This window comes from Lutjanus erythropterus, chromosome 23 (assembly GCF_056507025.1).
Source record: "Lutjanus erythropterus isolate fLutEry1 chromosome 23, fLutEry1.hap2, whole genome shotgun sequence".
Lineage (NCBI taxonomy): Eukaryota > Metazoa > Chordata > Actinopteri > Lutjaniformes > Lutjanidae > Lutjanus > Lutjanus erythropterus.
The window spans coordinates 26,387,697-26,399,943 of NC_139339.1; the positions used below are offsets into that span (position 1 = coordinate 26,387,697).

At 39.3% G+C, this 12,247-nt stretch overlaps 1 protein-coding gene across 2 annotated transcripts in view; it reads left to right on the forward strand.

Annotated features, from left to right (window-relative positions):
• Positions 1 to 983: 983 nt before the first annotated feature.
• rtn3 (reticulon 3) overlaps positions 984 to 12,247 on the forward strand; it is a 44,378-nt gene continuing 33,114 nt past the window's right edge. Inside the window, exons 1-2 of one of the 2 annotated variants that reach the window (XM_084712660.1) lie at positions 984 to 1,275; positions 10,199 to 10,246. In XM_084712660.1, coding sequence (XP_084568786.1) covers positions 1,185 to 1,275; positions 10,199 to 10,246 — 139 coding nt within the window. In that variant the 5' untranslated portion in view covers positions 984 to 1,184. The remainder of the gene's footprint in view (positions 1,276 to 10,198; positions 10,247 to 12,247) is intronic. The other variant, XM_084712662.1, reaches the window with a different exon arrangement.

Sequence of the window (12,247 nt, forward strand, 5' to 3'; positions counted from 1 at the left end):
CCTTATTATCATTATTATTACTATTATGGTGAAATTCAATGTCCATAAATGTAAATTTACAGGTAGGAAGCAGAGTAGGAAGCAATGCTTTGTCACCTTTAGTTAGGAATACAGAGGAGACATTTATTCAGTCCAATACTGTCTGAAACAAAGAGCAATTAACATTTTAAATATTTTGAAGTTGTGAATTCTTGCCTGGGACAAGGGTGTTTTCTGGCACAGAGGAAGTTCTGAAATTAAAAGAAAAAGCAAACGAGCTACATATATTTCGTATATATAAATCCTTTTTTTTAGTAAGATATGACTTGACACAATTCTCAAGAAAGAATGATTTTTAACGATTACAGTAATACTTAAAGAAAACTGGCATATATATTGATATCGAAATTAAAAGAAAAATATTTGTTAAATTATTAAACAAGTAATACATTTTTTAAAAATGTATAATAATATCAGCAAGATAAATATAACGGATATGTCTGTCTGCCTCTAGTGGTTATGGCAGGCTTTACAAACAGCTCAAAAACACTTCACAGTTTATGCATTCAAACGTAACATAATTATCCAAATATCTAGCAAAAATATTTTGGTTCCATTTACTCAAAATCATGCAGTGCAGCCTCCCAATGATGTAATGGCCGAAATACAGAAACCCCCTTTTGTTCAGAGCAGGTATAACATGGTGCCTGTGTTCACGAATATTCCTCTTGCTGCCTTCAAATACTGTCGAATATTTCTGTACTTATGAACTTCACAACAGAATTACACAATCCCTCTAATACACCTGGATTTGACTGATACAAGAGCAGCTGAAATATAATTTCAATAGGAAGCAGTATTTTCAATTATAATAATTTGATAGTTTTATATAAATATACCTGAACGCAGGGATACATCTTGTTTAGAAATGAGATATATGAGCTTAAGCAGAGACCATGAACGCATCTCAACCCGACATGTTTTTTTTTCCCCTCCTCCATAGTCCGCCTTGTTTCCCTCCATCTCCGCTGATCTCTCAGTGCTCGGACGTTGCGTTAAGGTGCGGATCCGAGTCCCGCTCTTGGGGGTAATTAGAGGAAAGTCAGACGACATATACACCTTTTAAGGACGGCATCAAAGCTTATTTAAATAGAGACGACAGACATTTTACCACCTTTGTGCAGTTGTTTTGTAACTACAGTAAAATGGATCCAATGACTCAGTCCGCCCAGATATCATCGTCGCAAGGGTTTGCCGATGGACAAAATTCTGCTGCCAAAGAATCAAAGCTGTCCGGTAAGAAACAACGTAACATGACGCTAGCTAGCTTTGTAAGCTTAACGTTAATTTTAAGTGAATGTTTTACCATGAATTGCTGTTAAACCATTTGTGTCTCATTTTTATTTCCAGGTATGTTAATGATTTCATATCCATAACACAATACTTCAATCTATAACTGTTAAGTAGGCCATTGTTACGTTATTTTGTCTATCGTTGGTCTATACATGTTTGTTAAAGCTTGCACCAGTTTTAATGCGAAACACCTGTGGTAGTGAACGTATCACGGCTAACGTTACCAATCATGCCCTAATGTTACGTAGCTTTGGCCTGCCCCTGGAACACGCCGCTGTCTTGTATGGCGTTAAGTTTACACCGAATCTCCTTTATGAATCTGTCAGTTTTGAGTCGCCTTGCTAATAAGCGGCGGCGCATTCTATAGCCAATGTTGTAATGTAGAGCATGAGGAAAGACTTAACTAAACAGTATATTCAGGCAGCCGAATGGTCAGTTAAGCACTGAAACACTATATATCTATAATAGATTGCACGAGTAGCGGGGCTAATTTGAAAAAAGACCCATTTCATTCCAATACGTGCTGCTTAGTGTATTTGACGTTAGCCGAATTGAAGGCTGTCCCCTAATGACTGTTAGTGTAGTCTTGCATCATGCTCTAAGAGGTGGGTATGTTAGTTGATAAGTGAATAAACTTTAAATGAGTGATTTTTACAAAGGGGTATGGTGTGACAAAGCGTTATTATCAGTGCTAAATGTTGCGATGCTCTGCACTGCAGATGCATTGTTACTGGGCAACTGCCAGTGAAGGGAGGACCTCTTAAAGGCGCATTGCCCTTTTTGTGTCGTCGTCTTGATAATCGTAACAGCCTCATAACAAACTATCATGCATCAATCAGTGGTATCATTCATTTTCTGTCTAATAACTGTCTCCACCCCCAGGTTTGTAGTGATTTTAGGTGTTCAGCTTTTACAGTCTAGACAACCCTAATTAAAACAAAGGAACAGTGTTGTCTCGCAGCACGGCCTTATGGGCAGGTTATTGTGTATGAGGGAGTGGCAGCGTCACCATCAGTTTGTGCATGTTTGTGTTTGTGTGTGTTAAGCTGTCTGATTTGAACTCCACAGCTCAATCAGCCACTACATGATGCAAGCCATTTGAAAATCCTTCAAAAGCCATGTTCTGTTAATCAAAAGGATTGTAGGGTTTTAAAGAATTATAGCACATGTGGTCGTGGGCGTCAGCTGGATGTGGTAGGGTGTGGCACATGATGCCTCGCAAATTGGTCTTTGAAGTTGTTCTTATCACTAAGGACAGGAAACCAAAAATTGAATAAAAGGTTTCCATAAATCTACTTATTCACTTCAGAAGCACCAAGATTCTTTCCATGATTACAATCATGTGATGTACAATATAACTAAATACTGATGACAGCAATAATCAAATTATAAGCTAGTCTATTAGTCAGCAATTATGGATGGATCCACTTTGTCTTAGAAAAGCTGCTTAATAATATTTAGTTTGTATATCTTGGAGTTTCTTGAATAAACTTATAGTATTTTTGAATTCAGAGACGGGTCACACAGCTGTGGCCTTTATGAGCTTCTGTTGAAGCCAGTGTTTTTTTTCCTGTCAGAGCTATAATTTCTAAGGCAGACTCAGAAAACATAGCAGTGAAAATAGTTGTCTGGCAGCCCTCACTGAACTCAGAATAATCATAGCTGTTTTTTCTGTAACATTCCATGACAGATAACAGGCATTGCCTTCCACAGACCTTAGTCATTACAGCACTGCTGAGTCACCTTAAAATATTGGCTTTGGGCCCTCCTCTGCATCCTCATATGGAAAGTTGTAGATGTTCCTCTCCCACTTGGAAATGCTTTCATCCTTCGGATATTTGTTGAGGTTGGCAATGGACGTCACTTTTTTCAGCTTTAATACAAACAAAATGTCTGTATTTTAGTGTTTGGACTTTGAATTAATTTAATTTAAACCCAACAAAATTTAGATTTTATTGTGATCTTGTTTTCAGATAATGATTTATTTATAATGGATTAATCTGTCTATCATTATTTACCAGTTTCATAATAGACTTTGATAAAATTCCAGAGTTAGTGTTACTGTTTAAAATTTTAATGCGTCATTCAAACCGTGTTTGATTACCAGGCTTTGACAAACTCGGTGTCCAGCATCAACCATACTTAGTAAGTCTTTCAAACACATGAGGTTTTCAATGTATAATTTAATGGAATGATTTCAGTGTGTGTATCAGTACTTTTTGAGGATCTTCAGCACATTTTAACAGTGATACTGATTATTTTGTTCACTATAACCATATTAAATCTTCAGTGTTTAATCCCTGCTGTGCTGTTTTGAACTGTCATTGTCAGTGCTGTAATTGCAGGATGAAAACATTCATTCATTCATTCATTCCTATATTCATAATTCTTCCAATAATGGCCTTCATTTACTTTAGCTGCAATAGAACCAGCACTTAAGTGAAGACTTGTTTATATTAGAAACATGTTTCTGAGGTACAGTTTTTAAACAAATACGTTTACTTTGCTGTTAATTTGAAACACCTTTTGTCTGCAGCATAATGTCCATTTCTGCAGCACAACAACAGGAATACATTTTCAGTCACGAAGTCACTGTGACTTTCATAAAAAAAAAAAAATAAATAAAAATCAGTTGAGCTAGTGTCACTCAAGATGGACTAACAATACTGCTATCAGGATTTATGTAATGTTACATGAACAGCTGACAGGGCAAAACCTTCAAAAATGTGGGCTCGCTTTACTTAGTTTAATCAAAATAAAGTGCATTAACTCAGGAAGCAAAGTTGTTCGTTGTGCAAAAAAATAATAAAATAACTGTAATCTATAGAATCTGTATCTTTAAGTTTTTTTTATTGCCATATTGGTATCAATATACCCATACCTAATCATCCCTAAAACTCATCTCTTCTAATCTTGACCATATGTCTCACCTTTAAGCTGCCATGTCTTAAATGTCACCCACCATCCTTTCCTTGTCAGCTTGCATTTAAAACCTCTACAGGAAGTGTTGATTTTCAAAGACGATAGCTTAACGTAGATCAAAAAACAGGTAAGTCGAAGCACCATCTATTGTGTTTATATATATATATATATATATATATATATATATGTGTGTATATATATATATATATATATACATATATATATATATATATATATATGTTCCTGAAATATTTCCACATTACTGGTATAGAGGTATTCAGTCAAAGATATCCTGATGTGCTTTTGTCCAGCTATTATTGTTTTTCATAGTCATCTACAGCAGGTTTATCTTTCAGTCTGTGGACGTCACAGCTACCAGATGGCCCGACCCGCCTTTTTTCCAGTTTCTGTCTGTAGCTGAGCCCATTTCTACTTGACTTGCACACTGATGAGTGACACTAGTCACAGAGGAAGTGGCACACTTCAAAAATGAGGACCTCATTTCTCAAACGGCATTGCATCAGATTTTCAGGGGAAGTTAGCCACGGAATCAAACGATGTAATGCTGCATTATGTGCAATCTCACAATTTGACACAGTTTAGTGTTTTTGAGAAGTACTTTAAACAGCAATCCTCAGCACTGATAACCATTTAGTGTTACAGCTGGTGTCATGCTCATATTTGCTTATAGGAATGTTCTGATATGAGCAGATTCACCTTTATGTTGCCAGAGGCATCAAACCCCACCTTTCAGTTTGATTTATTACATTGCAGAAAATGTTAACTAAAGAAAGCTGCAGGGGTGTGACTTTTTCTTTGGATTGGTATTGATTTCTATACCATTCTATGATTCATTTCATTTTTATTAAGTTAGCAGTGATGTACCGCTATACTAATTAACACAAATTTCCTTCCTAAACCTGCAACCTGACAGGAAAGAATAGGTTATCTGTCTAATATCATTGTCATAAATGTTGTTTAATTAACTCATATTGAAGTGATTTAAACTTCTTATTCCTTGATTAAAATAGGTGTGCACTGCAAACCACTTGAAAGTGAAACGCAAAGCTCCAAGGAACATGGAGTTCTTTCCACCTCCCTCCCTCTCCTTTTTTCTTGCCAGCAGTCCTTCCTCCACTCCCCGCTGGAGCGGACCATATCACACTGAGGTCACAGAGGCAATCAGATAGCCCTCAGGGGTGGACAGTACAGGATAGCTGGAGAACCAGGGCAGGGATGGCAGGCATTGCAGTAGACCCACCCCTGCACCGTCACTCCTACTAAGAGACGAGCCAGAGAGCCCCAAGGCCACAGTTCAAAGCTAGCTCTCACCTCATGCCTGCCAATGACAGATTGAACACAGAGGAACTGGTGGTGTTTGGAATGTAGACCTGACAGGAGGGCAGTGAAACCCTTGTTCCAGAGAGCAATTGGAAACAACTTAATTCTGCATTAATCAATATTCTACATATTAACTACAAATCTAGTGACTGTGTAAAAAGGAATACCTTTAGTGACAAACCCACAGAGAATTATACACACTTTTTCTTGCAGCTCTCCAGAGATTTTCAATGTTTTTTATCCTATTGTTTTGGTTGTATGGCACACAAAGTCTGATTTCTTCAGCCTCATTTCCAGCAGCTGTTTTTAGGAAACTCAAGTAAACTGAATATACGCCTCTTGTCCAGCACCAATCAGCAAGCAGACAGTTTTGGCAACTAGCTGCCGAAGAAAGTGGAGCATTTGCCATTTAAGAGCCAGATATTAGGCTGGACCACAGCAAAGGCCAGTACCATATATGAGAGTCTGTGGCTAACTGACCGGTTGATTCCACTGAGCGCGGCACCATAACTTTGGTCATCTTTCATTGCTTTTTGTGCTTCTACCATGGTTGTGTAGGTGATGTAGTTAAATATTTTTTTTCCTGCCTTTATGATCGCAGGGGTCTTTTATTTTGAAAATTGACTGGTTTCTCTCTGCTTATTCTGTCTGACTTCCTGCCTGCTCGATCTACTTTTGTGCAAATTGACACGGCATCAATCAAAAATGGACTCGATGCGTATTTAAAGCAGAGCAGAGCCTAAAGCTACCTCTGTAAAAGACTGTGGTGCTGCTGGTGGAATCGCAAGCACTGTGTAGCATGGCCGCTCCGGCTGATGTGACGCAGCCGTGCCTGGTGGAATCTAACCATTATTGAGTGAAGTTAAACAAGTCAAGGGTTGGAGCCTCTCTGTTGGACATTACACTTTCAAAATGAATAGATGTGAACAGTCGTGAATTACATCCTTGGGAGATATTGCTCAAGAGATGTAATGCTGTCTCTTTGTGGTGGGCACACCCTCGCGGTGGGAATAGTGCAGCAACTGTAAAAACTTGTCAGCAAGTTGCAGACAATCTGCTTCCTATGCACACACTTCTGGTATCTGTATCAAATAAGAAGCCCTCTATTATTTCATACTGTACACAGTCCAGCCATACACTAGGAAGAAGAGGCCTCATTTATAAAACTGTGCACAAGATGTATTGCGTACAGACAAACTATGGAAAGTAGGCTATTTGCACATAGAAATATTCAGATTTATAACAATGCATAGGCACATCTTACACCAGTTTGCCTTTGTAAATCAATCAACGCAAAGTATGGTGCACCTTTGCATGTTTCAGTCCATCGTCCATCAGGTTATGAAACATCCCTAATAAATATTCATTCATACTGATTGCTTGAAGATGATTATGGCAAATGATAAAAGAGAGGCTCAAAAATTCACACAGTGTGATACTGAATTTCTTGTCAGAGAAAAGAAAGTGAATATTACAAAGGCCAAAAAGGCGTTAGAGTAGCAGACACTATGAATGCTACTGCCTCAGAGCATCAGAATGCTACTAAAATAAAAAAGAAGTGGTCTGACATAAAAGTGGATGCCAAAAAGTGCATAGCTTATCAGTGGCAGAGTATTTGTGCTTTGGCAAGGGGAAAGGGAGCATCAGAATTCACTCCCCTTGGTGAGAAACTGGAAGGAATTGTTGGGGAATCCCACCTGAGTGGAATAGAGGCGCAGGGGGACCCAGACGTGGAAGACGCATATGAATCAGTAGGGTGATCTGATAACATATGAATGTTGCAATACATGTATCTGCCCAACTAAGGCATCGAAAACAGCATCCATTTAAATTACTTACTGTTGACCAAATGTATGTGAATAAATTCCAGGGCAATTACAGAACATATTTGAGGTGTTCTTTTACAATAGGAAATATTTCAGTTTGTGCAAACGCAACATTTATAAATAAGGCCCCTGAGCTTAAAGGAGAATGAATATGGCACTCGTAATTGGCTAGAAACAACACCATTGGGATGCTAACACTGCTGCATGTCTTCTGGGATTGTAAATAGGGAACCGTTGGCTAACATGCTCATCAGAACAACTTTATAAGGTCATGATATGATGTTGTTGTTCTGCCCTTGTGGATGTTGGAAATGTTCAGTAAAGCAGGTTGATTTAACATCTCTTTTAAACTTCTCTCCATTCTGGCTGCACACTTAGACATCTGTACTAATTTGTAGTTTGTAATGTCAGTTCTCATTCATATATTCAACTCTGTTTTTCCCCTGTTTGCTTGGCTCATAACAGCATCACATGTATTCAAGTCATGTGAAGCTCTCTTTAGATCTGTATGCTGGTGTGTCTTTATTTCTGCAGCTTCACATCAGTCAGATTCCATCTGAGAGCAGAGAACACCACAGAAAACACCTTTTCCTATAATAATATATTTTCGATTTTTTGTTATTATTGTGACCCAACTATGATATAGATATAAGTTGTGTATGTAAGATGCATCTAGAATGCATTCTTCAAATTATCTGATGTCATGGTTTTGTTGGACCATGACATTTATATGCATGTTTTTAATTTTGATAAGGATGTGAATGGTCTTATTTAATTTAATCTTTACCTATATATTTGAGTTGTGATTATCATTTTGCAGCCCTTATAGCTCTTCTACCACCAGTCTGCCTCTTGATAAATGTGGAAACACAAGTAGAACTTGCACTGTGGTTGAAAAGTGAAGGTGTGGTATATTAAGAGGGCAACAGTCACATGAGAAGGAATGCTGCACCACCAGGACACACCAACCCCAACCTGCCCAGCCTGTACAAACTCCATTTGAGCTGAACTCGAGGGCGACGCCACACCTCCCTTAGTAAACCTGAAACTCTCACACATCTTCGGTCCTTACTCATGACTCAAAATATTTCTCTCGTGGCATTCCAAACCTGCCTGCTGACAAGGACAATGAGGTGTGCACTCACTTTCTCTTAACATTGATGGAGGCTGTTATGAATGGTTGCAAAGTCATGTTACAGAATTATGTAGATCCTAACATTGCAGCCTCCACCCTTCTGGTTTCAGACTCTCCTCTAGATGTTGAACCTGATTGTAGGGGTAGGGCAAACACTGATGTTGGGTTGAGATATTCCAATTCCCATTCTTTCCTCCCCAATACAGATTTGATAACAGAACTTAGCATATCAGCTCATATTGGGTACAGATCCAGTACCAGTATGTTTTTAAAAAAAAATCTGAGGGTTCAGTTCACTTATTGGAGAGTCTGTTTTGTTTTCCCCCACAACTCCAAGACAGTTCAGTCCATTTCAGTTCAAAAGTACAAAAAGACTGCTCATTGAGTCCAGTCTAAGTTTCACCACAGATCCCCATAAAACCAAACCAAATCAGGAAATACAGATTGAAATAACAGCAGTATGTGCAGTTCAATAAGAGATTATGTACGATATACACCAGGTACTTGATCAGTCAGTCCCTTAGTCAAGTTCACAGCGACAGCCTCAGCATCACCAAGACAGCTGTTAACAAATCTAGAGATACTCTGGGAAATACAACAGTCTACCAGATTATTTCTCACCCTGACACGGACTCTAGAGACTTTTGATTTACCATGAGCTGCCTACGATAACATGCGCTTTGCAATGCGATGTGACGCCAAGGTATAGCTGGGGTCTCTCTCCTCCATCGGCCATATTAAATTTGGCATATGGGATGCTGCTGGGAAGTAGGAGGGTCCTGTTTCGGGGCTAATGAATTTGTGGTATTAGATCAGTGCATAGACTTGCTTAATCGGTTGATACCTGATCCTATGTTTTAGGCTGTATTGGAGGCATTTTCTGATACTGGTATTGCAACAGCCCTAATGCTGGGTGAAGGTCTGGTTCACAAGCAGTGTTCCAGTTCATCCTAAAGGTGTTGAATGGGGTTGAGGTCAGGGCTCTGTACAGACCAGTCATGTTCTTCCACACTAAACTGGGATGACCATTACTTTTTGGAGTTTGCTTTGTTCTCGGGTGGGCTTTTGTCACGCTGAAATGGGAAAGGGACAAACACAAACTGTTGGACGAACACTGTTGTCTAAAATTTAATTGTATGCTTTAGCATTAAGATAAACTAATGCACAGAGACCGACCCATTAAAGAACAGGTCGTGTAGTGTACATTCAGCCTGTGTCCTGCTTTCATATGCACATAATCCATTGAAGAAGTGATAAAGAAGAAAAGGTGGTCTATTGGTTGTAGTGAATTTGTGGGAAGCGCTTTTGTTTTTTTATAGCAACATTAAAGCAACGTGAGAAGTGCTTTTGTGTGCTTAAGTAAACTGTCTTAGTCTTGCCTGCGTAGAAAATATAAGTGCATGTGTTAAAGTTATCATAAGTTTACTGAAGTAAACAATGAGAGCGTATGCATGAGGCATCTCTGTTAACATTCTGGTCTTTATTTGTAGTTTTTGTATAGCATGTAGAGTTGTTAAGGCTGGATAAGTTCAATCTTGTTTTTTCTTGATTTGAATGCCTTTATTTGAATGGATTCAGTGGATAGGACTTCTTTACTACTTCTTCTAGGATGATCATTCTTCTGTCCTTTTTATTTTTTCAGATTCCTTTCTTTCCTCTTCGCCTGTATCTCTCATTCAGTCTCCTCAAGGCAAGTGTATGGTTCTCTTACGCTGCTCGCCTGCTCTCTTCCCTCTGTCCTGTACTCTCTCGCTGGCCTGCTGCTGTACTGCTCTACTTCATCCCTCTTTCTAGTGCCCCTCTCCTGCTCGTACAGAGTCCAATAAAAATATAACGAACCTACAAAGAAAACCAACAACATAGTGAACTCCAGTCCTAACCTCAGCTCCTCTCATAGCTCGACCAGCCTTTACCCACCCCTCCTCCTACAAACCTTGACATGCTACTCCATCTGTTTCCAACACTGCTGACCGACAGTTGCTTCACTAATTGTAAGTTAGCAGACAGCTCCTGTTTTCAATGACATATGGCATTGGTAATTTCTTAACCACCCCCAACCCCCACTGCAACTTGAGATTAAACCTTTCTAGCCAATGCTGTAAATAGCCATCTTGACCAATTGACAGGTTTCATTATTAGTTTATTGTTAGCACTGCAGCAAGTGTATCTGTGCATAGACATAATCTGAGCTGCAGAAGCACAGATATTTACCTATGTCATGCGTTTTGAATCATGGGCTTAAGTTGCCTTGGAGGTGATTGCTCGAATTGGCATAAATCACCAGCAGTCACTTTGAATCAAACCCAGCCTGTCTGTTACAGAATTCACTGCTGCTCCTTCTCACCTATTTCCAGGATCTTTACAAACACCAAAAATTAGACCTGTAAAACCCTGCCTCTGCAGCTGCTAGCAATCTGATCCATTTCAGTCTTTACCGCCTGCTAGCAAGCATTATTTAGGTCAGCAGCACTCACTGTAGGTTCAAGATAATCCCAAGATTGCCACCTTATTTTAAGAAAGCAGTGAAGTTCAAGTTCACATTGTGCGCACAAGAGCAGAAACCTATAAATGGATCCGGTTGGTGTCCCGGGGGGGTGGTCCTACCTTCCTTCTGCCCTAGTATCCGAGCCCCCCCCCCCCCCCCCACAGCTCCAGTAGCAACTGGGCCCTGGAGGATGAGTGGCACTGGAGATATCATCCACCGCCCAGCGGCCTGGGCCTGCCATTGCCTGTGGCTGCTCACCCGCCCTCCACCCCACTATGTGCTTATGGCTTCGTAGGCTTTGTGCATGTCTCACATCCTTGCTTAAGCATTACAAAGTAGGTTTTCTTTGATCAGTTTTGCTTCTTTATTTTAAGATTCTTTTTGTGCTGTTTTTTTTTCCAGTGTTAGAAGTCTGTACTTGTGTGAACAAATGGTAGCAAATACTGTGAAAGTAGTGTTTGTCCAGTAGTGACCTATTAGGATAGATATAGATTAGGGTAGATGAAATCACAAGCCACATAGTATTCTTGTCACATGTTACCATGACACACTTATGTCACAAGCATCCAACCTATTCACTCTACATGAGCAATGACAGGACCTGACTGCACCCTGTGGAATTTGAACTTTTACTGACATCTGCTTCTTAACAAGGATATCTGACTTGGTTTATGTATTACGATCTGCTATCAGTAAATCAATGACAGGCTTTTCAATATAAATGCCTTTGTTGTAGAACTTTGCTCATTTTGGGGTATACTGTTTTATTAAATTGAAATGACCGACTAGTTCCTGGGTGATGTTAAATGTTGCATTGTAGTACATGTTATCTTTAGAGATTTTGTGACAAGATAATGTCAGCTCAAGGTCCACTTGCTGGCTTTTTTCTAAGCTTTTGTCACTTGTACTGATCCCAAGGACGAGAATGAAACTTCATGTTCAGTAGAAAAAGTATTTTTTGTAACAAGTAATCCAGGCCTCATACATAATCACTCAACTCCAGTTACTGCAGAGAGCAGATTACATAAATCAGGGCCACTGAGACCTAATTTGGCAGATGATACATGATTAGTGGTCAATTACAAAGCAAAGTTGTTGACAGCTTCATCTGAACTGTCTTGAAGTCTCTCTGGAAGTCTAGGTTCTAATCAAGTAGCCCTAACTCTGCTTAACATCCATGCATGTACTCCCAGAGCACTAGCTGTT